Source organism: Kuraishia capsulata, genomic scaffold, assembly GCF_000576695.1.
Source record: "Kuraishia capsulata CBS 1993 genomic scaffold, Kuraishia_capsulata_scaffold_7, whole genome shotgun sequence".
In the NCBI taxonomy this organism is placed as follows: domain Eukaryota; kingdom Fungi; phylum Ascomycota; class Pichiomycetes; order Pichiales; family Pichiaceae; genus Kuraishia; species Kuraishia capsulata.
In genome coordinates, this window is record NW_019172956.1 from 1,093,198 (window position 1) to 1,120,949 (window position 27,752).

General features: G+C 43.6%; 8 protein-coding genes across 8 annotated transcripts; 2 read left to right on the forward strand and 6 right to left on the reverse strand.

Moving 5' to 3' along the window:
* Positions 1 to 12: 12 nt before the first annotated feature.
* On the reverse strand, positions 13 to 1,920 carry KUCA_T00006056001 (uncharacterized protein; the record flags this gene model as incomplete). The annotated part of the gene is made up of 1 exon (XM_022605396.1): positions 13 to 1,920. The coding sequence occupies one exon, from the start codon at positions 1,918 to 1,920 to the stop codon at positions 13 to 15; it is 1,908 nt and encodes a 635-aa protein (XP_022462039.1).
* A 218-nt stretch (positions 1,921 to 2,138) lies between these two features.
* Positions 2,139 to 3,047, reverse strand: KUCA_T00006057001 (uncharacterized protein; the record flags this gene model as incomplete). The annotated part of the gene is made up of 1 exon (XM_022605407.1): positions 2,139 to 3,047. The coding sequence occupies one exon, from the start codon at positions 3,045 to 3,047 to the stop codon at positions 2,139 to 2,141; it is 909 nt and encodes a 302-aa protein (XP_022462040.1).
* A 272-nt stretch (positions 3,048 to 3,319) lies between these two features.
* Positions 3,320 to 7,618, forward strand: KUCA_T00006058001 (uncharacterized protein; the record flags this gene model as incomplete). Its single annotated transcript, XM_022605418.1, has 2 exons — positions 3,320 to 3,344; positions 3,408 to 7,618. The coding sequence occupies 2 exons, from the start codon at positions 3,320 to 3,322 to the stop codon at positions 7,616 to 7,618; spliced, it is 4,236 nt and encodes a 1,411-aa protein (XP_022462041.1).
* Positions 7,619 to 7,722: 104 nt separating this feature from the next.
* On the reverse strand, positions 7,723 to 8,063 carry KUCA_T00006059001 (uncharacterized protein; the record flags this gene model as incomplete). Its single annotated transcript, XM_022605429.1, has 2 exons — positions 7,723 to 7,946; positions 8,006 to 8,063. 2 exons carry the CDS (start codon positions 8,061 to 8,063, stop codon positions 7,723 to 7,725), a joined length of 282 nt encoding a protein of 93 aa, XP_022462042.1.
* A 5,714-nt stretch (positions 8,064 to 13,777) lies between these two features.
* Positions 13,778 to 16,264, forward strand: KUCA_T00006060001 (uncharacterized protein; the record flags this gene model as incomplete). The annotated part of the gene is made up of 1 exon (XM_022605440.1): positions 13,778 to 16,264. The coding sequence occupies one exon, from the start codon at positions 13,778 to 13,780 to the stop codon at positions 16,262 to 16,264; it is 2,487 nt and encodes an 828-aa protein (XP_022462043.1).
* A 151-nt stretch (positions 16,265 to 16,415) lies between these two features.
* KUCA_T00006061001 (uncharacterized protein) lies at positions 16,416 to 18,890 on the reverse strand (the record flags this gene model as incomplete). The annotated part of the gene is made up of 1 exon (XM_022605451.1): positions 16,416 to 18,890. The coding sequence occupies one exon, from the start codon at positions 18,888 to 18,890 to the stop codon at positions 16,416 to 16,418; it is 2,475 nt and encodes an 824-aa protein (XP_022462044.1).
* A 594-nt stretch (positions 18,891 to 19,484) lies between these two features.
* On the reverse strand, positions 19,485 to 20,726 carry KUCA_T00006062001 (uncharacterized protein; the record flags this gene model as incomplete). Its single annotated transcript, XM_022605463.1, has 1 exon — positions 19,485 to 20,726. The coding sequence occupies one exon, from the start codon at positions 20,724 to 20,726 to the stop codon at positions 19,485 to 19,487; it is 1,242 nt and encodes a 413-aa protein (XP_022462045.1).
* Positions 20,727 to 21,270: 544 nt separating this feature from the next.
* KUCA_T00006063001 (uncharacterized protein) lies at positions 21,271 to 25,746 on the reverse strand (the record flags this gene model as incomplete). Its single annotated transcript, XM_022605474.1, has 1 exon — positions 21,271 to 25,746. One exon carries the CDS (start codon positions 25,744 to 25,746, stop codon positions 21,271 to 21,273), a length of 4,476 nt encoding a protein of 1,491 aa, XP_022462046.1.
* Positions 25,747 to 27,752: the final 2,006 nt, after the last annotated feature.

Genomic DNA, 27,752 nt, shown 5'->3' on the forward strand with positions numbered 1-27,752 from the left:
ATAGCTTCTGCATTAATTATCCTGTGATAGCAACCTTGATCGTATCATTTCAATCATGTTCAGGTTGTGTAAAGTAGCGTGAATTACAACCTTGTTGTTCAACAGAACCGCTAAGTTCATGGTCTTGGGGAATTTCAGATTGTCCGCATCGAAATCAGTCTTGAGAAGACAGGCGTCTCTATCAAAGTTGGCCACGGTATTATTTAAATGGTGAGAGCCGAGTTCGTAGTTGCCGAAATCCAGAGTTTCGGGTCCATCTTCGAAAGGAATCAGCATGACTTGGTTGGTTGCTGGAAAGCTGCTGCCATCCACAATTTTCGGATAGTTTTCAATCGAAATGGGGGTCACACCAAAAGAGGAAATGGTTGTCTCGGTAGTGTTTGCCATTCTCCTTGACTCTGAGATTATCTCGTCCAATCTAGAGAGATCGTGGTCTTGAAATACCTTTTGGAAATCCATGGGGGTGAATGGCTCGCGAACCAAGAAGATTCGGTCTAAAAGGTGCCGTCTCTTTTTCAAAAAACTGGCCACTCTTGAGGCGTAGATAGCACTATCTTTCAGTCTTGAATCTGCGACCTCTGCCACTCGACTTCCCAATACCGACATGCTTCTGATCCTATCAGGAGAGTCTTCTAAACCCATGAATTCGGAGCAGAAAAGGAAGGAAACTCCTGGTAAAACGGCTCTCTGGGCCTCCACGATCGCCATTATGAAAGCGTATATCACAAACTCCACATCCGAAATATCTGCATCAAAGCCCACATTGAATATCGACGGTGGGAGAGAGCTGATTGTGCTTTCCAAAAGAGCAAACAACTTGGAGGGAAGTACCTGCACCAAACCTGACTGATTGCCGTTGGCAACAATTCTAGTCCGCTCCAAAATGGACTGCATATCTTCAAGACAGCGGGTTTCGGATAGAGACATTTGCGACCCGAATTCCAGTCTGAACTGCTCCAGTTTGAAGGAAATCTCTCCGAGGAAATCGCTGGGATACACTGGAAAGTACATTTTCTTGAAGTTCTGGATCATTACCTCAGCAACCACCAGAAAAGGGTTCACTGAAAGTGCTTCTTCCTTGACGATGTCTTCTGCCAAAAATGCCGTCATCCCATTGATGAATTTGTTGTACTGCTTCAAGTTGTCCGAATAGTACAGTGAGTTATACATCAAATGGAAAGTCGATGCCACAAGCATGAAAATCTGCAAATCCTTGAGCTGGGCGAATTTGGAGACATAGTCTGCCGTAGCCCGATAAACACGAGACATGCAATTCGCTATCACATCATCCACGTACGGCTTTGGAAAGGACAGAAGCGAGCAATAAGGCTGCAAATAAGGCTTTCGAGTCACTGATAGCGAGTAGTTGCCTGCAAACGCAATACAGCAATTGTAGTTCATAGTGGATCCTATGCTCAGCAGCACCACCAACTGGAAGAAGTTTGCATGTGGATTCGTGAACGAATCCATGACTCCCTCCTCAAACAACTCGGAGGACGTCATGGACTTCATGTAGAAGAAATGGGTGGATATTATGGTTTGCGCAATCTCGTGTTCAACTTGTTTGCATTCGATGGAGATGTTCTCAACCTTGGAGTACTCGCTGAGTCCTCTTGGCTGTTTCGAGGGAGGAGTATCTGGCGATGTCAAGTCGGAACTTGGCGGTGATCTGGCGGAAAAGGGGTTGCTGCTAGTTGGTGTTATATCTGAAGACTGTCTGGCTTTCTTCTCCTTGTAATGCTTGAATTGCTCCATCTCCTCTGAGGTCATGTCCAAGTATGGGCAACAGGACTTTTTGGCGACACAGTTAGCACAACTCGGAAGACCCTCATCGCATTTGATCTTCCTCTTTTTGCAGAGACTGCACCCGAAGTGCGAGTTACTGTGCTTTCTGCGAGTGCGCTTCTTCGGTAGTTCCATGGTAGTTTTGTTCACTCCCGTGATATGGACTCCTTGAATTTGAATGCAAAGGATACCCGGCCTTTTGGACCAGGTGAGAACTATGGGAAGGCTGATGCTTCTTCCAAGATTAGTTAAGCCCTAGAACGTTTGGTACCGTATATAATGTTAATAATAAGGGTGGCCTAAAAGTTAGGAAGGGCACATGTGGACCGAGTCATTCTGGATTGCCCAGCACACTACACTTTTAGTAACCCCGAAATGCTGGACTCTCTGGTTTGCTCACTAAGAGGAGACTTTCCACTTAGATATTGCAAAAATAACAATCTTGATACCAGAGGCTCTTCAACAATTCCCATTTGCTTGTCCTGGTAAGATATACGCAATTTTCCATCTGCCAGAGTTTCGAGGAACAAGTTGGTGCCTTTTGGAGCAGAGCCCTTTTTGGAGTTAAAGATGGCCCTCAGCTGATCTAATCCCTCGGCCACAGCATTTGCATTAGACGCTTCCTTAGCCATTGGATGTGCCATAGCAGACTTTACCAAACCATCTCTCAAATGGTTGAAATCAGTGTTTCTCACTGGCGTAATTTTGGCAGTAAACCTCACACCCGAAGTCAGCAACTTGTCTATCAGAATTGTAGATAAATTGGGATTTTTTAGAGATTCCTCTAAATTTGGAGAATTCACGCTTTTCAGGTAGGCTGGGGTCCAGATTTGTTTGATCTTAGATATATCCTGCTGGTTAATATAAATCCCCAAGGCATAAACCTTGAACTTGAGAAAAGTTACGGATCTCGATCCGTAGCCCAGAAGCTCGTATTTGGAGGCCAAGTCCAGAGATGTTGGAAAAGGTGGAACCGAAGAGTCAACAGTGATGCTAGATTCTTGGAAGATGGATGAATCGGCAGCGTAGGTGGTGGAGAAATAGAGCGGGATGGCCGCAGAAAGTACTAATGGCTTCACCCACCATCCTCTGACCGGTGAAAACCTCGGGATTACAAATCTGCGAGCGAACATATGGGAAGCGTGTTGGTCGTTGCTATCACCGACTGTATGGCTAGCACCTTCTCCATACGTATCGGCAGATAAAATGTGAGCTCTCAAATCTGCCATCGGCCGGTGCACGCAAATCAGACCAGACACCATCTCTTTGGGCAAAAGTTGCAAACCCCGGTGTCACGTGTCACGTGCCATTATCTCACATTTTACAACTGCACCGCCACATCCTTGACATCCGATGGGCCAATTGCACAGGCTGCCACGGTAAGCATCAGCCATCTTTCAAATCCCATCTACAACTCACCAGCCATGCCGGGAAAAGAGTCGCTTGCAGAGAAGTACTCCACCTTGGGCTGAAAATTTTATTCAACAGGAACTCTAGCGAACTGATTTCCCAGCAAAGTTCAGGGAATCTGATCATGACGGCATCTCAGTCAGAAGCAGGTATGTCTAGTTGGTTTTTTGAAAGGTTTCTGATTTCTTGCGGTCACTAACTCTCGTCTATAGTGGCTAACGCCATATCTGCCTTTGCATCGAAGATCTATATTTCACAGCCGGCCAAATCAGTTAACTCCAAGATTTCTGCATTTCTGGAGCCTACGGCAACTTTTCAAGACTCTAATGATCCTCTTCTGGTGATTTCAGACTTGATCTCCGAGTCCGATGTCACGGCCATCTCCTTATCTCCCCAGGCCCTGATTCAGGGTCTGCCATATCTATCATCTCTCAAGGAAAGGCCGGTGGTGATTCACGTCGAGCTCCAGGATGGAAACTTCTCCATCGTTTCTGCATTGAAAGACTCTGGCTTGCCAATTGTTTTGTCTTATACCGCTCAGGACTCCCAAGATGTTGCTATTGCAGCCTATGCCTTGGCCAAATCGGGCAAAGCCATCCTTCACTTCTACAGTCCCTCAGATGACAAGACCAAGCTGATAGCTGCTTCGAGAATCTCAAGCATTGGTGCTGTCGATACCTTGGAAGAGGCTTTCAAGGTTGTCAAGGCTTTGACATGGACGTCTTACTCCAAGTTCGAGTACTCTGGTCCTTCCAAAGCTGAAACTGCATTCGTTGTTCTCGGCGGAGCGGGAGCTTACCTCGCAAAGCCTGCAAATGCTCAAGGTGCTGGTATTATCAAGGTGAGAAGCTACCAACCCTTTGACACAGACTCTTTGATTTCTGTTTTGCCAAAGAACGTCAAGAAACTCTTGGTGTTGGAGCAGTCACATGAATTGTCCTCCAACTTCCAGAGCTTCATGTTGGATTTTTTCCGTGACTTCAACAAGCTGATTGATTTTGGTATCGAGATAATAGTGTCATCTAAGCTGCTGAAAGTATCGCACGAAAATTCCAAATCTATTGTGGAAACTTTGTTGACCAACGCCAACCTTGCTAAGCCAGTTCAAAACCTGACCTTGGGTGCGAACTTTGAATCCGATTTTGAGGAACTAAAAACTCTTCAGCAGGCTAAGCAGAGTGCTGTCAAATTGGAGGATGCCTACATGAAGATCCTGAACCAAGTGTATGGTTCGAATCTGAACATTTTGAACTCCGAAGATTCGGAAGGTAGTGATGCCTCTACCACTCCAGAATTTGGTTATGGTAAGTTCCTTTACGCACAAGACAAGAGAAGCCAGCTGGAAGAACTTGTGCACAATGCTATTTCCTCCACTTCATTTGGTGTTGATTCTGTCGAGCTCGTGGAGTTGTTGACCAAATGGTTAGTCTCTTCAAAGAGCGGCTCAGCAACGCAAGCCGACAGTATCATCGAGCTATTGAAAAAAGATGGCTCGGAGACTGCTGCCAAGCTTCTGGAACTTCAGGAGTATTTCGACGTGAAATCCTCCTGGATTGTGGGGTCTGACTCCTGGTCATACGATCTGGGATCATCCGGAGTTCACAACGTTTTGGCCTCCGGCAAGAACGTCAACATGCTCATCATTGACAGCACTCCATTTTCTGACGTTAAAGCCAATAAGGCTGCTAGCAGAAAGAAGGATGTTGGTTTGTATGCCATGAATTTCGGTGGCTGTTATGTGGCCTCCGTTGCTGTCTACTCTTCGTACACGCAGGTCTTGCAGGCATTCATAGAGGCTGGTAAGTACGACGGTCCATCCATTGTTTTGGCTTATTTGCCATACAAGTCTGAAGCAGATGACTCTCTGGAGGTTTTGAAGGAGACCAAGGTTGCTGTGGACTCCGGTTACTGGCCATTGTACAGATATCAGCCAACCACATCGGACTTCGCGCTCGACTCGACTGTTATCAGACGTGAGTTGGAACAGTTTTTGGAACGCGAGAACAAGCTGACGATGCTCTCTGCCAAGAACCCTGAATTTTCCAGAAATTTGAAGTTCTCGCACGCAGATGATGTGAAGTCCAAGCAACAGAACGTTGCCCGGGATGCCTACTCCAAGTTATTGGAAAGCTTGACTGGAGCTCCATTGACCATTGCATTCGCCTCTGATGGAGGTAATGCTGAATCTTTGGCCAAGAAGCTGGGTAGAAGAGGTGCTTCAAGAGGTCTGAAGACCACTGTGTTGCCTATGGACGATCTTACGTTGGAAGACTTTGCTGTCGAAGAGAACGTTGTTTTCATTACCTCTACATCTGGCCAAGGTGAGTTCCCACAGAACGGAAAAGCTTTCTGGGACGCATTGAAGTCGGCCGCAGACTTAGATCTGACCACCGTGAAAGTGTCTACTTTCGGTCTCGGTGACTCTTTGTACTGGCCAAGAAAGGAAGACAAGCACTATTACAATAAGCCTGCAAAGGACCTCTCTGCCAGACTCAGCTTTCTGCAAGCCCAAGAGCTTGCACCACTGGGTTTGGGAGACGACCAAGATGCAGATGGATATTCCACTGGTTACGATGCTTGGGAAGCTTTGATTTGGGAAGCTCTCGGTGTCTCTGGACAAGGAAATGGTGATGAACCACCTCCAATCACGAACGAGGACATGAAGATTGCATCTAATTTTTTGAGGGGAACTATTGTACAGGGATTACAGGACCAATCTACCGGTGCTATCAGTGCTTCTGATCAGCAGATGACCAAGTTCCACGGTATTTATATGCAAGACGATCGTGACATTAGAGATGAACGCAAGGCTTCAGGCTTGGAGCCAGCATATGCTTTCATGGCCAGAGTCAGATTGCCTGGTGGTGCGGCCACTCCTAAACAGTGGCTCAAGATTGACGAGCTGGCTGATGTGCGCGGTAATGGAACTTTGAAAATTACCACTCGTGCCACTTTCCAGCTCCATGGTCTTGTAAAGCACAACCTGAAAGCTGCAATTAGAGGTATGAACTCCGTGCTGATGGATACTCTGGGTGCATGTGGTGACGTTAACCGTAACGTCATGGTCAGTGCCCTTCCAGGTAATGCAAAGGTTCATGCTCAAATCGCAAAGAGTTCATATGTTATCAGTGAACATTTGTTGCCCCAGACTACGGCATATCATGAGATTTGGTTGGAGGGTGCTGATGAAAACGATTCGTCCCCCAAGGACTCTCGCGTCTGGGAAAATAGACCAGATGGCCCCAAAAAGACCAAAACTCTGGTGTCTGGTAACGCCCTGGTTGATTATGAGCCTTTCTACGGACCAACTTACCTCCCACGTAAGTTCAAGGTGGTGATCACGGTTCCTCCCTATAACGACGTTGACGTTTACGCGCACGATGTGGGCTTGGTTGCTATCGTTGACGAGAATGATATTGTTACCGGCTACAATGTTCTAGCAGGAGGTGGTATGGGAACCACTCACAACAACAAGAAGACTTATCCACGTACAGGTTCCATGTTGGGTTATGCACCAATTGATCAGGTTCACATTGTGTGTGAAAAGATCATGCTTGTTCAACGTGACAACGGAGACCGTAAGAACAGAAAGCATGCTAGACTCAAGTACACCATTGACGATATGGGTCAAGATGTTTTCAAGTCTAAGGTAGAAGAGCTGTGGGGTCAGAAGTTTGCAGAGGCCAAGCCTTTTGAGATCAAGTCCAACATTGATTACTTTGGATGGGTCAAGGATGAGTTGAACTTCAACCATTTCACATGTTTCATTGAAAACGGTCGTGTTGAGGATACCGCAGACCTTCCTCAAAAGACAGGTTTGCGTGAACTAGCCAAATACATGGATGTCAACGGCGGTGAGTTCAGACTGACTGGTAACCAACACTTGGTGATCTCTAATATCACCGATGAGGACATCACAGCTGTCAAGGAGATTCTGTATAAGTACAAGTTGGATAACACCAACTTCTCGGCCTTGAGACTTTCTTCTGGAGCTTGTGTTGCGTTTCCAACATGTGGTTTGGCTATGGCTGAATCTGAAAGATACCTGCCTGTCCTCATCTCTAAGATTGAGAATGCTCTTGAAGAGTACGGTCTAAGACACGACTCCGTTGTCATGAGAATGACCGGTTGTCCAAATGGTTGTGCGAGACCATGGCTTGCTGAAGTCGCCCTTGTTGGTAAGGCATACGGAGCTTACAACTTACTGCTCGGTGGTGGTTACCACGGTCAAAGGTTGAACAAGCTGTTTAGGTCTTCCATCAAAGAAGACGAGATCCTCGCTATTCTGAAACCCCTTTTCAAGAGATGGTCTTTGGAAAGACACGAGGGAGAACACTTTGGTGACTTCTTGATCAGAGCTGGCGTTATCAACCCAACCACAGAAGGAAAGTATTTCCATGATGATGTTCCGGTGGAAGCTTGAGCCTGTCCGTGTATACAAAAAAAAATGCTGTTATGTCGTACCCTTATATGTGTAATCATTGCCTATAATCAGGTTTGTATTTAACAGCTTTCGTAAAGGTCGCATTAATCATCAGGGGAGTCTGTCTTGTTTTGCTGTTTGAATAACTCGAAGTCTTGAAAGAATGTCTTTCCTTCGATGCCTTTCGCACGCTCAAGCTCCAAAACATCTCTCAGTTTCTCATCCCATAACCTGCGAGGAATTCCTAGGAGCCTCTTGTTCAGCTCATCCTCTAGCTCTTGCGCTTTTTTGTCTTTAGAAGCCTCAAGGGACTTTATCCTAGTATTCGCTATTGGATGTTAGATTGGTAACATACGGGTTTCGTAAAGACACATCAGTGGGACGTACCCTTGGACAGAAATTCTTCAATGAACCTCCTTTTGGCATCTTCGTCATTTTCGCTCATATTCCTGCCACAACCAATGCGCAGTTGCTAGGATCATCGCGTGAAGAACAACATTAGAAGAGGTCAGATTCAGATTCAAGATGAGCTGGGGATCTCTAGACATGCCTGACATCGCTCATAACCAAAACAAACGCATCTCCTTGATAACGTTGCCAAATTAACCGACCAACTGGATCACTAAAAGTAATTATATCGGGGTAAATGATGCGTTATTGTAGCAGAAAGTGAGGTTACTGTGTACTTGTCAATTCTAATTCTTGAAACGAAAAGCAGGAGCAGCATAAAATGCTATTTCCAAAAAAGCAAGATTGAATATGAAAATACGGTCGAAGACAGCCTGGATTGAAAATTCACAAGGAACAACAACAACAAACCTTATAGCTACACAAAGAGAGACCGCCAACACAAAACTTGAATCTAAAGGTACAAAAACCTATCGTGATAAATTTAATGCCGTAACCAAGAGAATAGAAAGAGTAGCAGCGCGCGCCCGCCCACATAAAAAAAACTATTTCAAAAGAAGATAACACCCAAAAATATTAGGCTCAGAGCATACTAGTTCTTGCTCGATGCAATTTCAATAAAAAATGAAAGCGCCCCTCATTTAAAAAACGGCGATATTCCATGAAATGCCCGATTGATATGTGCAATAAAGAATTTTTGATCCCCATAAAGGACATCTCGTCTGAATATACAATTTGAAATGCGAAGAATTTTGGGACAATAGTAAGGGCGACCTCTGTCCACAATATGAATATAGGAATTCAATCCCACAGTTTTTACCACTGGCAAAATACTGCTTCACCTTCGATAAACTTGCACTCAAGACAACGACCCGATGTACAAAAGCACGAAGAGCGAGCAATCAGCTCAATTTTGGAAACAAATTAGAAGACGCGCCCTTACAATGAAACGCAACTAAAGGGCAAGATTAATCCGAATATCGCGCCAAATATTAATGGACGGATAAAGGATTTGCTAGATAGACCTAAGTTTTTCTATCAGTTCCCAAACAAGTTATCAAGTTAAAACTCCCTAGAGCAGTTGCTGTTGAGATTACAGAAAACAATTGATATATAGCTAGAAACGGATCATCCTCTCTACTACATAAGGGATAACTGCAAAATATGAGAGATCTCAATGATCGATTTGGATGGATCTAGACTTTCAGGCATACCATTGCACAAGTAGCGGAAATTTGCATTCTCGTTGATTTTAACTATGAATCTTAAACTTCCATTTTACCTCAATTGAAAACAATGACTCATGTTTGAAGTAACCATTCTTGGATGATGAACATAATGAATACTAAAAAACTTAACCTCACACAAGTGCTTAGAGTGAATATCGATTCATCGCTGCTGGCTCAGTCCTTGCCAACATTCGTGAAAGGCTCGTCCAAGCAGTTAAGCATCTAGTTTGACTTTCCTCGCGCTTAGCAGCATGCTTTTGATCAAACAAGTTTCAACAACTGGAGTATTTTCCAATATCGCATTTGACTCTAGGCTTATTTATTCAACTTAGGCGTTATAAGAATGAGCCAAGCAGAGCTGTATCCTAGTGAGAGAGGTTGTCAGCTTACCATCAACAACCTCCAAAAATATGTTATGAAAGGTACAGCCTGGGATTCTCGTGTTTACACACTCCAGACGACGTAAATAACACTCATTCAATGTGACAGGATCATCTCATACTGGATGACCAGGATTGAAATACAAATAGTACCTCCAGTTCAACTGAAACCGAAAAAAGCTTCAGATTAAAAAAGGAATAATTCTATTTGTCATTGACATTGACATTAACACACTTCAAGACTGATGAATATCATTGGCATAAGCCACAAAATTGAATATGGCTTTCTCTAGGTCCTGTCAGATCAATATACCACGATCTAAGCCATCGCTACATCCAGCGGCTGGATTAACTGCCCAAGTTAACTAAAACAGCCAGTTCCACACCATAGACCAGCAGTAAACCAAAGAAAATTAGTCTCAATCACAGCCTATATTGATGAAAACAAATTCTAAATCATTGTATCAATTATCACTTTGATGGACACCAGCTACACACACCACCAGTTAATCATATCCTTCAAAGAGAAACAATGAACATACTGTACTCATCAACAGTAGCTACAGAAACAATCAAATCTTGTGCCTGACCACATAGCCCGAACTTAGTTGCAAGTTTTAGATCAATGCATTACTTTGATGCAAACAGTGAAGAGAGATCTAAAATCTTCTGTTGCCTTATCCTAATGATATAATTTTGAGGTTTCATTAGTCATGACACTAGCATTTATCCAAAAAGAACTAGCTAGATATGTTGAGAGTGTTCACAGTTTTCAAAGTCTATGAGCGGTTTATTCTGCCGAGAGAAGAGCAGAGCATTGGACATTCTAAGTGAATGGTGATCCGTAAGTTGAGTCTCTACATGATCGATGGATATATTTAAAGATGGTTCAAAGTCTGTAAAGACCCTCCAACTCGAAGATTTTGTGTATCTAGATTAAGACGCCTTGTTCATATTATACTCAGTAAAAGTGACACAACGTACTGCCATGGTGTTGTTAATTAATTTCAACAAGGTATCATAGAATCAAGAGGGGGATATTGATTTCATAGAATTGGTTTGATGTTCCCTACTATCTTGTCGTAGTTTGCTTGCGTGCTATCCTACTGAAGATATATTCTCATGCAACAATTTGCAAAGGGAATTATCAACCCTCGCTGAATGGTCTATGAGATTTGGAGTTTCCTCGCTAAATTTAGGCGGGACGTGTTCAACTTCTACCAAGAAAATGGGGCAGGTGTAGCTTTCGGATTTTGAGGACGTTGATAAGTGTTCGGGTAGTTAAAGTATTTAGAGCGTTATTTAGCGTTAAGCGACTTCGCTTGCTCAAAGACGAACAGAACACTTAACATAGAAAAGGAAACCTGTTCTGTTAGCTATGTTTCTGTGTGATCCAAATGGTATGAAAAGACGGTTCAAAGTCTCTAATGATCCTAAGATTTATAGCAATTTTAGTATTTTCATTATTGATAGATTTTGTCTAAGTTACAATGAGTGACAATGATACACCATACTACGATGGTGTTGTTGATCAATCTCAACAATAACTCGAGTTTGTTTTTTTGATTACTGAGAAGGCAGCTTAATTGTAAAATGCCGGGTGTGATGTATTCACTTCTTCATGCTAAAGCAGGGATATATGCTCATTTTGTCTAGCCATGAAAGATCAGAACGGCTACACTGTTGTTTATTAATTTCAACGCAACACACACATCATCATGATGAACCCAGAAGTGTGTTCGATGAGGCATTGTTTCTCCTGGTGCCTCATATATATATATATATATACATATATAATTTTTGCTATACTGATCACTGTGTTCCTTAGTGAATGAAGTGGTTACTGGTAATTAAACCACAGTGTAATTGTGTTATCGGTGATTTTCATGATTCAGTGGTGTCTTTCTTCATTCAAGCGCTGGCAATGTTTGAGATTTTGACTGGTTGGACTTCTAAATAGTATAGGCGCAGATAACGATAGACCAGATTGTTGCGACTGTGCTGATAAATTGAATCTGGCGCACAGCTGTCTGACTTATCATGATGCAACTAAATCAGTATTGAAGTTTCGCATGTTCTTCTCCCACCATGTTTCTGATATCTTAACATTGGATTTGTTTATCGGAAATGGCTATTGAGCTGGTGTCCGGCCTTCTTCATTTTTTTCTTACGTTTACTCAGCTTACAATTTGCTAACAGTGTCAATGCAAGTGTTCGAAATTGGCCCAGTTTGTGCTAGTGTGAAATTTGGGAACATACGAGGTTTGTGAATTTTGTTGTATGATACATTGACATTTTTGATGATGTTGGGCTTTGGAATAAGGTGGGAGTTTTGACACTCATAATAGCTGTCTATGTGTCTATGCCAGAAGTTTTATGAGGTACTGTGCTGGTAATCGTCTTTCGATACAGATTTTTCAAGAAAGCGCTTAGAATTATTTAGTTTTTAAGGTTTTGTGTGGGGATATTTCGAGGATCTATCTAGCCTTTCAGATGAAGATGACTGTTTTTCGGTTGTAGTTTTTAAAGCCTGAGGATATCTGAATTCATGTTTGCTATTCCTGGTTGCCTGGCAATTTCTCCGTGAGTGCCCCCTTTTTTTTCCCTTCAGCAGTTTTGATTTTTGTGACAGCTGTGTTCGATGATCTCATGAGAGCCAACCCAGGTCATATTTCAACCGTCACAAACATCCTTCGTTTGCTCGCAGTCTTTAGTTGAAATCTAATGTCAGTATTTAGTTGTATTGTCGTAGCCTGGAGGTTTCAAATTTTGTGGCCCTTAGGGGGTTTAATTCCTAATGAGCTGACTGATTGCGTGCACAACATTGTACTGGTCGTGCTAGTCAATTTCAACATTTTCGTAGGGACTGTATTCGTAATACAGTTCTGGGAACTCAGTTTGGTGCTTCAAAAGGTAATTGCTAAAATTCGGTTTCATAATTTTATAAAACCTATGATCGATTTCGTTTCCTGATATAAGCTGTTTTGGTAAAGCTCCTTCACCATCAAAGCGTTGTAATGCACAATCAGCAACTTTCTTGATTTACGTTTTTGGCCTTAATGGATCTTCAGAAGTTTATTGTCTTGGATATAAAACTAGAGAGAAGCTCAGCGGGATCTTCTTTCCCCGCTGATTCTTTCAAGAATGTGCACTTGGCTGTGTCTAGTAGGTACGGACAGTGGGAATTTCGTTCAGCCATTCATGCACGTCATTAATTAGATGAGGAGGTATTTGGCTACCTTAAGAGAGTCATAGTTACCCCCGCTGTTCACCAGTACTTATCCTGACGTTCTTAATATCTCTAGGGCTGAAACTCAGTTTCTTTCCATGCGTGTGTCTGCAGGGCCACCTTTACTTAACTTAAATAATTATGTTCCATCGTTCACTTCCCTTTGATACCTCAATTGATCCCGTCGGTCTATTCATTTTCTTGATGATCTTTTTGTCGTTCAGATTATCCCTGTCTTTTGTTGATTGGAGCCAAAGATCTTTCATGCGATATCAGCTTGATCTTTTGGGGAGCCCTTAATTTGGCCTAATATCTATAAACTTTAAAGTCCCATATTAATAAGTCCAAATAGCTTTGTTGGCTGAGACTCCCGATAACGAATTCAGTGACCCGATTAAGAAATTACATGCGCATATAAAGTGCAAGTGAAGGCTGCTGCTAGTTTGAGAATTGTAAAAACTGTCCTTAAGTTTGTCGAATTATAACTCAGAAAATAAAAGCAGATTTGGCGATATCTCAAAATATTTCTTTCAAAGGAATGATATTTTTGGATAGAATGTATACGCGAGATCTGAGGGTGTGTAATTAGGGATACCTTGTTTTTCAGCTTTATCTCTAAATTCATGAAAAATTAAGAAGTCAGACCGAGCTTGAAAAGTTGCGATCCTTGCTGTCTTGGAAATTTCACCATCAGCAATCATAGAATTGAGAATAACGAAAACAGCATTATTATCAACATCTTCTACAATTATGAGGATCAATTGATAAAATAGCCGGCATAATCTATATATGCGCGGCTCATGGTAATTATCCCCAGAGTATCTAACCATCTCATCTCATCTCATCTGCCTGCACTTTTACTTCCTCCCTCTGCCGAAGATGGACTTGGCGTCGCGTTTCTTCTCAGGGTTCGATGGCCCCTTCTTCAAAAAAAAAACGGCGGACTCTCACTGGCTGCTGGACATGTCGACTCAGAAAGGTGAAATGTGATAGTGGAAGACCCTTCTGTAAAAGATGTGAGAAGGCTCGCGTCCAATGCCAAGGGTATGATATCAAACTGAACTGGCTCGTTCCCTTAAGCATAGCTCTCGATGGAAGTTTTCAGCAGCTGGATGGATTCACGAGCAATGCCAATGACATTGAAATTTTGAAAAGAGGGAAGATAGATTTCGTGAAGTTTCCTCCCTCAATGACATACAGGAGCATAGAGATTGATTCCATAATGGAGTCATTATCTGAGGAGCAGATGATACATGCTCACTCAAAATTGAAACGTATAGGGCCGTTTGCTGTTTTCAGACTGGTTGAGACAGGGAGGAATATCTCGGACCGTGGGCACCTGGTAACTCACTCTGGTACCCCTACGCCCATTAACTACGATCAGGTGCAAATTAACTCACTATCAAATGTTACCTCGGTGAAAGAAGACAGTGTTTGGATTGATCCCAGCTTGCTGACAGCTGCTCAATTAACATATAGAGCGTTGACAGGAATTTCGGTACCGTCAGAAGTGAGCCTTCACCGCCTGAAGCAAGTGCTATTCTCGAGATACTATGATAAGGAAGAAACACGCAGCATCCGGTACTTTTCAAAACTCAAGCAGAAGGAGAGATCTACTGGTGTCAAGAAATGTTTGATTGAACTGTTGATAGATAGCGACATACCCACGCCGCAGATCCTCGATGGAGATAGTACGGAGCTGTTCCACAAGGTAATCAGCTGCAAGAGCATACAAAGTCTTGTTTTGTATTTCACTCAAAATGCGAGGCAACTTTTGCTTGTATGTTTCGAGAACGGATTTATCCAGAAAAGTTTAATCCCCATAGTATTGAAATTTTTGGGAGAAGCATTGATTGACTTCAATGACCAAACCATCGATGACCAAACACACAACCATCCAAAGTCCTTAAGAATGTGTTGCGTGATGCAATGTGTTGCCATGGCTGCCGCCTTCAAATCATACTCCAGTTCCGAAGACCTTTCTGCGACTGAAACAGAGAAGTACCTCGGTATATGTTTCCGGGCAAGATCAGCCGCACTACTCTTGATTTCATCTTTTTTCGTCAGTCCCATAAACAGTTCTATGGAGGGGAACACAAATGGGGCTATGGACAAAAACCTCATAGAGATGTTTCTTCATAAGGACCTTGTGAAAGAGCTCACGACTTCTTTGTTGCTTCAGTATTTTTTGGATAGCCATCTTGATGCAATAGTTAACTATGGTTCAATTTTCAAAGCACTGGAGCAAATAACAGCTAGTTTGAGCTCTCATCCTCTGAGTACTGAAAATGACTGGACATCAAAGTATCAAAAGGATAAGAGCTTGCAAAACATCTTGAGATGGGCAACTTACGTTTGGGAAATCCATCGTTCCACAAGTACCATAGACCTTCAGAACTACAGCGTGGATGGCGATGATTATGCTGACATATTAGATCATAACTACAACCTGGTTGAGTTCTCTGCATTTTATGATAAGGAGACACCCCCAGAAAACACCAAAATTCATATCAAGCCAATCAGCAGTGCCGAGGTCAGTGAAGACGATGACTTTTCCAGTAATGGGGAGACCCCTCCAAAGAGATTTGCGATTCAGTTCAATTACGATGAGTCAAGCGACAGCGAAGGTGAGGAAACAGAAGATCTAAGCGACAGCGCAGATGTGAGGAATCATTCGGGTAAAAATTTCGGCGTAATAATGGATAAAGATCACGCCAGTGAGTTTCCTTCTCTGGGTGCTGGACTCAGCCAATCTGATATCTCCAGCATTGAGTTATTATGTGGCGTACCAAGATCCTTACTAATTTTGCTGAACAAATGCAGTACACTTGCCAATCATCGCAACTTCTTCATGAGAAAGAACTTGCACCCGCGCAATTTCCCCAAAATCTGTTGCGACATTGAGGAAGAGCTCAAAAATTGGAGACTAGATTGGGATCTTCTCATAGCTGACGGCGAGATGAAGGAGGACATGACTGAAAACACCATTCGCTACAAGAGTCGTCTTCACGAAGTCATGTTCCACAGTGCTATGTGCTTTCACGACTCTTTGGTTGTTTATTTCTACCGACTACTGAAGGACATCTCACCGGCCCTGCTTCGAAGTCGAGTTGAGAGTTGTATCGATCACTTGGAGAAACTTACAAGCTTAAGTGAAGACACTGATCATAATATGCAATTGAACCCTTCTCGTCATTTTTGGCCCTTTTTCATATGTGGTTGTGACGCGATAGGACCGTCGGTGCAGCAAAGATACCTGGCGTTGTTTGAGAGATGGAGATCTACAAAATGGATAGGGAAGCAGATAATGCTGGAAGTCTGGAGATCTAGAAGCGAAAGTGATGAAGAAAAGTCTTGGATTGATGTTATAAAAGACTGGAAATTCACTACCTACCATTGATAACGCTGTCTTGGATTAGCGCGTTATGACAGAAAACTTACTGATTATACGTAACTCAAAAATGTGAACTAAAAACCTAAGTCATGAACTTATATGCACTAAACTATAAAAAGAACAAAGATAAACGGAAAGATGAACTCTAGAATGCCACTTACTCCAAATGCTCGTAAGATGGGATATCCAGATGGAAAAATGGTGTGTCAGTCGCTGTCAAAGCGTAGTAAGAATCCTGATCTACAGAAGAAAGCGAGCTTCTTGGATCAACAGTCAGAATCTCTTCTTCATCTACCACCTTGGACTTGGAGGTCTCCAAGTTGCCAGAAGAATATGCCTTTCCAATATCGAAATAAAGCGTCTCTGGAGCAGCAGTAGTCTCGTCACGGAACTTTCCAAAACCGACTGCAAGCAAGGATCTTCTAATCCAGGGGTTGAGAATTCCGCTAAAGTGGAATTCGACTTCGTTTCCAACATATCTGTGAATCGTATTGCGCAAATCCACCAGAGACTGAATCGAAGTAGCATCTGTGGCAATCACAGATGCAAAGTCAAAATGAACAATCCTTAGTAATGGGCGAGGATCACGGTTTTCCTCAACGTATGCGTCATCATCATCAATATCACTTCCTCTCTTTGGGATCCAGTGTGAAAGCGTAAACAGGTCCTTCACCTTGGCCCAAGACCAGTCAAGCTCACCAGGATCGTTCCAAGGCCTGTCACCCTTGGTCTTGTAAACACGTGAATGACCAGGACGGGTTACTCTCTTGACTTCGTCCAAGACTGTATCAAATTGTTTCGAACAATTGGTGTAAATGAAAGACTCAGATGGACGGAATACAATCACTCCTGGTGGTGGTGGCAGCACGTTCAACTTCGGATTCACTCTTTGCACATGAATATCACTCGAGCTGTATGGAGACTTTTTGTGAGAAAGAGGAACCCACCTGGTGCTGAACTCAACGTTCTCTGGTAAAGGAGCAAAACTTCTTCTTTCAGTGTCATCTCCCTTGCCCTTTTTGCCCTCAATGGATTCAACATCAATGACGCTGACCTGGTCAACGGAGTCATCGGAATCATCGGACCCAACAATGACGGGATTAGTGATGTGAGCAACCTTGACACGGCCCAAGAAGACACCGTTTGGAGTACAAAGTCTCCAAAGCAGAATAGCAGCAGAAGCACAGATGGCAAAGTAAATACCGTCCTCAATGGAAGCAAAAACAGTGATGATCACAGCAATCAAGAAAATACCAGCGTCAAAAGGGGCAATTTTCCAGAAAGAAAATGTGGTCTGGTAGTCCGTGATCAAGTCACTGACGGCATGAATAATGACAGAAGACAGCACAGCCTTTGGTATGTAGTAGAAAGCCTTGGTTAAACAGTACAATGCAAGCAACACACAAACACCGGTTGAGATACCAGCAAGAGGAGTTCTGACACCACACTTAGACTTCAAAGCAGACCTAGAGAACGAACCAGTTGCTGGGTATGCATTGAAAAAGGTACCAATCAAGTTGGTGAAACCGATGGCAATCAGCTCCTGGTCTGGAACAATTTTATAGTCGTTCACACGGCCAAAAGACTTGGAGATAGAGATGTGTTCGAGCAATAGCACAATTGTGGAGACAGGAATCTCGGAAGCCATCTCCTTGACTATTCCAGGAGGAACTTTCATAACACCCACATGCTTCAAACCAGATGGCACGGTACCGATGATAGAGAATGGGTTGGTCTTCCAGTCAGGGTGAACTTTTCTGTAATGATAAATGGCACCCCACGAGATCAGTGTAGAGAAAACGAGCACAACTGCATTTCTCAAAACCAAAGTGTAGAAGAAAAACTTCTTGCGCTGAGGGTAACGTCTTGCACCAAAGTCACAACCCCATCTCCAGAAATAAAGGATGAAAAGACAAATCAGACCAAAAGCAGCATCAACCTTGGTGTGTGGCAAATTCTTCAGCGTGTCGATCACGACCCGGTAACTGGCATTTCTGGTGTTGACCAGTTTGTTGTAGCCCATCAAACCAGGAACCTGACCCACGATAATGCTGAAAGCCGAGCCGGTCATGAAACCCATAACAGCCGGAATGGAAATGAACTCCAGGATGAAACCCAATCTCAAAAGACCCAGACCAAAGGCAATACTACCACAGATCAATGACAAAACCGTTGCGATGACTGGAGCAGGGTATTCAGGGTTCTTGTCTTGGACTCTGGCAATAATTTTGCCTACTTGCATGGACATGACGGCAACCGGGCCGATGGAAACATCTTTGGAAGTAGCGAAAAAACAGTAAATGAAAACACCAATAAAACTGGAATAAAGACCATATTCTGGGTCTAAACCAGCAACTTGGGCATATGACATGGACTGGGGAACCAAGACGGTTCCAACCGTTATACCGGCAACCAGATCTCCATATAGCCACACACGGTTGTAGTGCAAGATCCAGTTCGTAATTGGGAATAGCGACCAGAGATAATCTTTAGTTTTTTGGAGTGGATTCTCGACGAGTGAGGTACCGTAATCTCTGGCGTCAGCGACATCCTCGTGGTATCTCTGGAGAGCCACAGAAGAGTGGTCCTCATCGTGGAAAGTTATTTCGTTCTCCCTAGTAGACGTCGCCATAGTGGGGCTTGAAATTTAGCAAAAGGCACCAATAAAAGCTGAGAGACGTCTTTGTAAAACTCCGCTCCTTATAAACCACGGATCGGAGAGAGAACAATGATTAGTTTTATACCAGAGAAAAGATGCATACATGTCAAGGCAATTTTTCAGCAAGAGCGCTAATGCTTCCACCGGACCTCAATGCAAATTGTCACATTGTGGTTAACAAAAGCGTCTTGGTAAAAGATAATTCTGCAATATCACGTGAGCTTTCACAATCCAATTTGTTTTGACACATTTTCGGGCTGTGCGCGCGCCACGAAACGGAGTTTGACTTAGTTCTCGTCTGCCATTTTACGCTCTGTGGGGGTTTGAGTTTGACGGCTGTTTTTTGGAAATCCTTCGATTTGGGCTGCTTATTCGCCATTCGTACAGATACAAAACCCTTAGATTGAATTTTTCGTCTCTACAGCCGTCCATTTTCTGCAAGGGAATGGACCCATGCGGAGAAATTTTTGAAGGGTGTAGATCTTTCGTATTACATACGTCTTTTTTATTGTCTATATTGCTCGGCTGAAATGATGGAAGCCTCATGGTTAAATGACGATTTCGCGTTCAAGAACTCTCAAACTTAAGTTTGAAGGTTACATCCCCTGTATTTCCCGGATAGATGGGCACTTGCGTAAATCTCCCTGCTGTCTGGTCGGCAGACCAAATTAACTTTCCTCCGTAAGTAATCAGGCTTCTTTCTTTGTCGTACCCAAACTGCATTGGACCAATCCTGGGGTTGCACTCTAGATCCCCTGTGGCTCCAATGCCGCACCAACCCTTGCTCGTCTTCAGGTTGTAGCCACCAAACGGGGCTTTGATCAGCTTATACCTGGCGCATGTGCCCGAAGTATACCAGCGGCCATTGCCGATAAGACACCCGGGTAATTCAGTCAACTTAATATAACCGTCAATCCCACTGCCTCCAGTTGGCTTTGGCTGCGATGGCGGTCCACCAGTAGGGGATGGCTTGAACGACTTAGGCAAGAACCGAATACCTTCGGGAGGGCATTTAGAGTTGGCCAAAGCAGGAATAGGAACGTACTCTCCATTAGTGATACTCCCTTTCAAATGGTGGAAATACCATACTTCCTGCAATGCATGGTATCTGTTGCAGGAGACAAAGACCGGCTGGCCGAATCTGGCGCTCAAAGTGTCCTCAATCTGCTGTTTGGAGTAGGTCTGCTCTTCAGATGGAACAATGCCGTTGTCGCTGAGCCATTTGAAAGTGGGAAGTTGCTCGTAGAGATCGACTGAAGCCCTGTAGAAATCGACTACGTTCTGGTTGACGCTGTAGTTGGACTGGTCATAACAACTAGGTGACAATGTGGTCATACACGTACCATGTTTATTGAACTCATGGACCCACAACGAATCATCATCGCCATTAAAATTTTTCCAAATCCGGTTCATTTTCTCCAAAAGGTCGTATTCTCCAAACGCCTCCAAAATCTTCTTTCCACTCTGAATTGTCTCTGAATTGTGACAGAACTGCTCGTATGATCCATCACAGTTATCTGGCCAGAGCCCGTGCAACGTGAACATGTCATCGGGACCGACTGGAGGCAAGTAGTCCCAGAACTGCGTCTGCAATAAAATTCCACCAGGATATTCGAAACAGCACAGATTAGACACTTCAGTCTTATTGAAGCACGACAATGGAGGATTCAGTGGGCACTGCTCTGGAGCCGAAAGAGGCAGCATCAACCCCTCCCCGACCGTCGGCGTTCTCCAGAAGGGAAACTCGAAACCAAGGCATGGTCGCAATGATGAGATTACCAAAAAAAGGCTTATGAAACAAAGTTTCATACTTTCCGTTGTACAGATGGAATTTCAACTTCCACTGGAGTAAGACACGTTAATGTGTTGGGGTTATCTCGAGGATGCCCTAATGCTTATCTACACTTTGACTTTGACACAGTCACGTGTTTGGCGGTGCACGATATCGACTAGCTGGGATGGGAACAGGAAGCCCCGCCCGCTTTTTGTGGGCCGGCCCGCCTGATCTTCTGAGACTGGCGGGCATTGGTCTCAACATTTCCAGATGCCCGCCATGTTTTAGTAGAAACACTACCTGTTTTATGGGTTGGTGCACTACATTTGGTGGTTAAATTGTTACTACTAGGGATTTTAGTAGGGCGGGCATTGGCGGGCAGGGTCAAATCAGGCCCATTAAAAATGGTTTGTGGTATAATCAACTGGTTTGGATTCCAAGCAGATAAATCTAGTTTCTTTTTTCGTGTTCATCAACAAGGCTGGCCTGTCTCTGGAACTTTTTTAATCTTACACCTCATACTAGGTAACTAAAGTCTTCTTTATATAGAAACGCTCTATTGAAAAGTATATATGGCGTTTACTCTTTCTTACCAACAATCTTCTTGTCTTCTGGGCGGGAAGCAAAAAGATTGCTTGCTGGCTCGTGTCTCTCCTTTCTTGGACCGCTGAACCAGCTCTGGAAATCCAAAATGGATTTCAAACTCCAGACCTTGACTCTCATAAAGTAGTAACTCAGCAACATGGCAGCGAAGTTGAAAAGAATGTAGATCCAGGCAATACCAAAGTTTCTCCACCTGTAACTCCACTTGACGTTGTACATAGCCACAACCTCAGCTTGATTAGTGTATGGACAGTACTCACAGGCACGGGTAGCGTCACTGTTGTTAAGGTATCCTCCTGATTGCTCGACGTACTGGTTGAGATATTCACCGCAGGTCTTTCCTTCTGGAGGATCCATAATTGAGAGCTCACTTGGCTCACAAATCAGCTTTCTATTATCAACCATTGGTCCCACAAATGCCTGCACAAAGTAAGTGAATGGGGAAGCAACGTACATGAACACCCAGAATCTTGGAGACAAGTCCTTGAGTTGCAGAATACCGCAGAACAGCAAGAGACCAGCGAAAAGATTGGAGTTGATCATGGAAGCAGAAGGAACATTTGGAGAGAAGTAAAGCACCCACAGACCGTAGGAACAGAAGTAGATTGGGAAGACAATGACAAGCATGAAGAAGAAGTAACCGGCATGGTGTGGAGTTGCAGAGAAGTGTGGTGGGAAGAAGAAACCAATGAACACCATGAACATACAAGCCATTGACCAAATGATCTCCAAGAAAGTATGAGCCAAAAGCAAACAACTCCAGTGGAAGGTGTTGGACAAAGCTTCTCTGACTTCGAAAATTTCACGAGTATCATAGGCAAAGACGTGCAACTGGTTAATCATAGCCAAAGAAATCAACAGAAGCATGAAAGTGGACGAGAAACTCTCTTGGGCACCTGCAACGGAATGATCAACACCAACATACGAAAGACCGACGAACAAAGCACACATGATGGACTCGAGGAACTTGGCTCTGATGTAGATAGGAGAACGCCAAAATTGAAGGTTGGTACGGGAAATCACACATCTGAATTGGGTCAAGTAAGGAGCGGCATACTTGGATTGCAAAGTATCGGCATTCTCAGGGATAGGTCTAAGAGGCAATTCACGATGAAGCTTATCAATCTCTTCGTTGACCACCTGGAATTCTGGAGAGTTAATCCAGAGTTCATGCCAATCAGCATCAACACTAGCAGTGGCACCAGCACCAATACAGTTCAAAATGTATTCAGCTGGGTTCTCAGAGTCACCACACTTGACACCGGATTGTCTTTCAAAGTACTGCAAAAGATCACGCGAGTGTGGACCAATATCACCAAAGTAGACAGTCTTACCACCCTTCTTCAAAAGCAAAAGTCTGTCAAAAACTTCGAACAAAGTAGCTGAAGGCTGGTGAATAGTACACAAGATTGCCTGACCAGAATCAGCCAAGGCTCTCAAAAACTGCACAATAGACCAAGCAGATTGGGAGTCCAAACCAGAGGTGGGCTCATCCAAGAACAACAGAAGAGATGGCTTAGCAACCAACTCGACACCGATAGAAAGCTTCTTTCTCTGTTCCACGTTGAGACCTCTTCCGATCTTACCAACAATGGCTTCAGCGTAGTTTTGCATACCCAAAAGATTGATAATCTTCTCGACATACTCGTACTTCTCGGATTGTGGAACGTGAGCAGGTTGTCTCAACTCAGCAGCAAATCTCAAGGACTCTCTAACAGAGTACTCAGCCAAATGCAAATCTTGCTGTTGAACGTAACCAGTTCTTCTCTTGAAAGACAAATCGACAGGATGACCATTGACCAACATATCACCGGTGATCACACCGAAGTTGATTCTTTGAGCCAGAACGTTAAGAAGAGTAGTTTTACCAGCACCAGACTCACCCATCAAGGCGGTCATGGTTCCTGGCTTAACGAAACCTTGGATGTTATCCAAAAGTTGTCTGGTAGCACCGTCGTATGGAATGATATAATCGAGGTTCTTCCAGGAGAACACATCTGCCTCGGCAATCACCTTTTGAAGATCAACACCTGGTCCGTTCAAGACTTCCATCATTTCCTCACGAGATGCCACCTTACCGTCAACAGCCTCGCTTCCAAGTTCAGGAAGATGGCCACGCTTATACAAAAGCATGTCTCCACCACCCTCAACGTTCTTGATGAATTCAGATAGGAAAACATTCAAACCAATGAATGCTGCAGTCCAAGCAATGTTGATACCAAAGTTTCTCCAGGTATGAGAGTATCTGAAATTGTAGTGGGCAGTAATGAAAGCATCTCCCGAAACCCAGTCTTGACCAGCAACAGCACCAGTGAACTGACAGATTTGGTTGGCAAGAGAAACGTCCTCGTAACCAACACCATTAGGAATAAGAGCATCACAAGGCATTTTTCTTCCGTGAAATTCCGTGGCAATCAAACTTTCATATCCATATCTCATAGGGTTCAGCCAATTAATCCATTTGATCCAGTGGTGCATGCTTGGAAGTGGAATGATGAAACCAGAGTAGACACACAACATAAGAACCCAAAGACCAGCAAAGGCATGAGCAGTACCACCATCTCTTGTCACAGTAGCAACTAGCTTGAAGATAAACGACATACATTGCTGGACCAAGAACAGGAATATAAAGAACATGAAAAATGCTCCAGCCTCATGCTTCAAATGTGGCATCCAGTATGTAGTCAAGGCCAAAATGACAATCGCAACGAACTTAGTTGGAATCTCAGTGATGATCTCTTGCAAAGCTTCACCAGACAAGTGGTACATGGAATAACTCTTTTGCTTAACGAGAATGTTTCTGTGAGCAAAAGAGTGAGAAATTTCTGCCAAGGAAGTGACAGCAGCAAACACCAGACAATAGAACAAAATACCACCACGAGAGTACGCACCCGAGGTACCAGTGGGGATCTTGTAGAACATAGAACCAATGATCAAACCTTTGATCAAGAACGAAGACAAGTAGATAGTGGTATAAGTCATGTCTCCGGTAGTTCTGTTGAAACCTCTCTGAATCAAATAGTAAACTTGGGCAAAGTAGTTGACCACGAACTGAGATTGCTGTCTCTGCAGAGTTTGCTTTCTCTGGTGGTTGGCCATTTCAAGTCTTTGTCTAGTTTCCTCAGCAGGGTGCTCCTGAACATACTTAGCATGCATTGCAAGAGCTTCCTGGTATTCAGGAGAGTTGAGCCAGTAGGTTTCAAATTCTTCGGAAGATTCTGGGATTTTTCCCTCATAACCTGGCTTTGGCGATCTACCGTTTGGATCAGTAACAGACGTCAAGAATTCAGGAGTAGTCATACGTGGTGGTTTCTCCCAGCCCATCTTCTCAAAGTACTGTCTTGCCTTGTTGGCAGGACCGAAGTATACCTGTCTACCCAGGTAGATGACAGTGACCTTGTCGAACAGCTCATAAATGTTCTCACCAGCCTGGTAAATGGCAACAAGGGCAGAACTGTTCAACATATTGGTAGCAGTTCTCAAACATTGAGCAAATTCCAAAGCAGTGGAAGCATCCAAACCTCTGGTGGCATTGTCGAAACTGTACAATGACGCTCCCATGGCCAAAGCTTCCACCAGGGACACTCTCTTTCTCTCACCTCCAGAAACACCACGAACGAAGTCGTTTCCAACTTTGGTGTTGTAGGTGTGTCTGATACCAAAGACGGTACACCAAAGATCTCTCATATTGTCAACATACTCGGATCTGCTCAAGTTGTCAATTCTCTTTGCTGGAGTCTTGGTCTTCAATGCAAAATCAATAGTTTGCTTGACAGTGATCTTTGGGAAGTGAAAGTCAAGCTCTGGGTTATAAATGACATAGCCCTTGAAATGCTTCATCATCTCCTCTTGTAGAATACCGTCGTAATTGATTTCACCCTCAACGGCAACAAGTTGCTCGGTCTCACCTGCACAACATTTCAAAAGAGTAGAACAACCGGCACCTGGTCTTCCAATAGCAAGACACATTTCACCGGACTCTACGACACCAATGAAGTTTCTGATAATCTCTCTGTGAGGGGTGGCGTCTTTCTTGAACAATTTCTTGGGTGCGCTGAACCAGCCTCTGACCATTTCCTCCACGGATGGACCATAGGCAGCGGAAGCATCAACACCAATTGCAGTGAGGTCTTTGAATGCCACACCGGCTGAGGTGGACTCAATTCCCTGTTCCAATGACTTTTCTCTAAGATACTTCAAGAGAAGTCTCAAATCAAAGTCATTGAGATCGACCTCAAAATGGTCAAGATCGGCCTTGGTCTTTCTGGAAAGAACTCTAGCCAAGGATTCCACTCTTTGCACACCATCTGGAGAGTTCAATATGTGAGAAATTTGAGTGGTAAGACGTTCGGTTGGATTTTGTTCTTCGACATCGAAGTCCTCATCCGGATTGTATGCTTTGATGTTTGGATCAGCAGACGCAGAGCTCGAGACGCTCTCTGTAGTCGACATGATTAAACGCGATACTTTTCGAAAGTGAAAACATTCAGGGAATATACCCTTGCAGGTGGAAATCGCCTGTTTTTAATACTACGAATCATCGGCAGAAACGGCTCAGCAGTATGTGCCAGACCTTAAAGAATATGACGCATGTGTGTGAGTTCTCATGGAGAATGGTAAATAATGTCGGCAGAGGACTACACTGGGCCGATGGTCGCGTTATCGCTAACGCTTTGGACCGCCAGCTTCATATCGGTGAGTCGGCGCAAGTATGGCCTGCCGAAGAGATAACTAAAGAGAAGCGGTAGTACAAGTAGTATTATCGTTTAAATTTGGTGGCTTCGTCATAATTACGTGCAATTAACCTCAATTGATTCAATTGATTCAATTGATTCAAAACCATCGATATCCCTTCGTTTAACTGCGTTTCAATCATTTAGAGCTTACGAGATTCCGTTATGGCCTAGCCTATCAGATTTGGGTAGTTCGTCACCAAAGGCGATGAGTATAAGCAAGTTGAAGCTTCCGTCGGCTCGTGGATCAAAACATTTGCCGACTCTCACAAACAGACACGGCAGTGTAGTACACACCTCGGAGTTTGGGCCTCTTCGCGTGAGACATTTCACCAAAATTTACCCCAATATAATTATAATGACGACGTATACTAGGCTGAGGTGTCTAGCCGTATTATCCGACTCCGTTTTCCGTCTGCAGAATAGGTCCGATCGATCCTGACCCGAGTGCGACCTTTTGCCATTAAAGGATTTATGATTCAAAATTCGCTCTCACGCGTGCGTCGGGATAACGGAGGCGTTCCCGTGCGGTCCGCGCGAGCTGCGCCCTGCTGAGGCATTAAATCTTTTAGAGCATCGGCAGAGACGTCCTCCCTGGACCGATCATGATAAAGTCCTGTCGGTACACTACCAATCATGGCAAATGCGTTGGCCCGAAGTTCTCATTTAGATCTTCGAGCACTACAAAGCCAGTAAACTATCGCCGACAAAGTGGTACATGGCGACGATAATCATACAACATGGCTTAAATGGATGTGGAGGATTGAAGCCATTTCAGAAGTCAGGCAGAGCAAGTTCTGTTTGCTCCACCATGAGATAATTCTCTGATGACAAATGCATTTTTGATTGTGGACATTGCAAGCTACTTGCAGAAAGTTTATTTCTTTATCTCTGTACTTCCAGCCGTATTACATTTATTAGTGTACTGGGTTGCAAAGAAAGTGCGACTTTACTTTCTTTCCCGGTGTCTTTCGCCAAACTATCCCATGCATGATAAACTACAACAATTTATTTGTTCATCGCACTACTACCATGCACTGCCCGAAACGGCAGGTATGAGAAGATGGGGTAACCGCTTATCTTATCGCAAACCTAGCTGTTGCGTTGCCCCGAAAATAAGCATTTCAGTTTCCAGTTTATGTTTTTTATAGTCAAGAAATGCCCGTTGATTCTATTTCATTTGCTGCAAACCAGGGAATGTTTTTTTCGGTTTATATGAGGCCTGAAGGTGCACAATATCTGGGATGTTGCACAAGTGTCCTGATTTTAGTGTTGTAGTCTTGGCTAGCTCGTACTGCGACAACTTCGATACAATATCTCAAAGAAATTACTTATCATGGATGCGAAATCTCAGAAAATATGGTTTGTAACTTGAATCACTACTTACATTGCTCTAACCATAAGAAAATGCGGATTGAACACCTGAACGTGGCCTCAAAAGCCCATGCACCGGAGTGAAGCAAGACTTCAAGCCATAGTGTTAACATCCAAGCCAACTACTTCAAAATAATCACCAAATGTTATCGTTTCGTCACGCATACATGGGGCTTTCATTTTGCATCCTTTTTGAAAAGAAAAAGTCGTTGAATATCGTACTTTCTTGAAAATCTCAAAAAACACAAAAAAGTACCCAAGTTAGTCAAGGGGTTGATTCACCAACAAAGTTTTGGTCTTTTTGAATACAGGTTGATAATCATTCCCAGCAATAAAATATGATAATCAAAG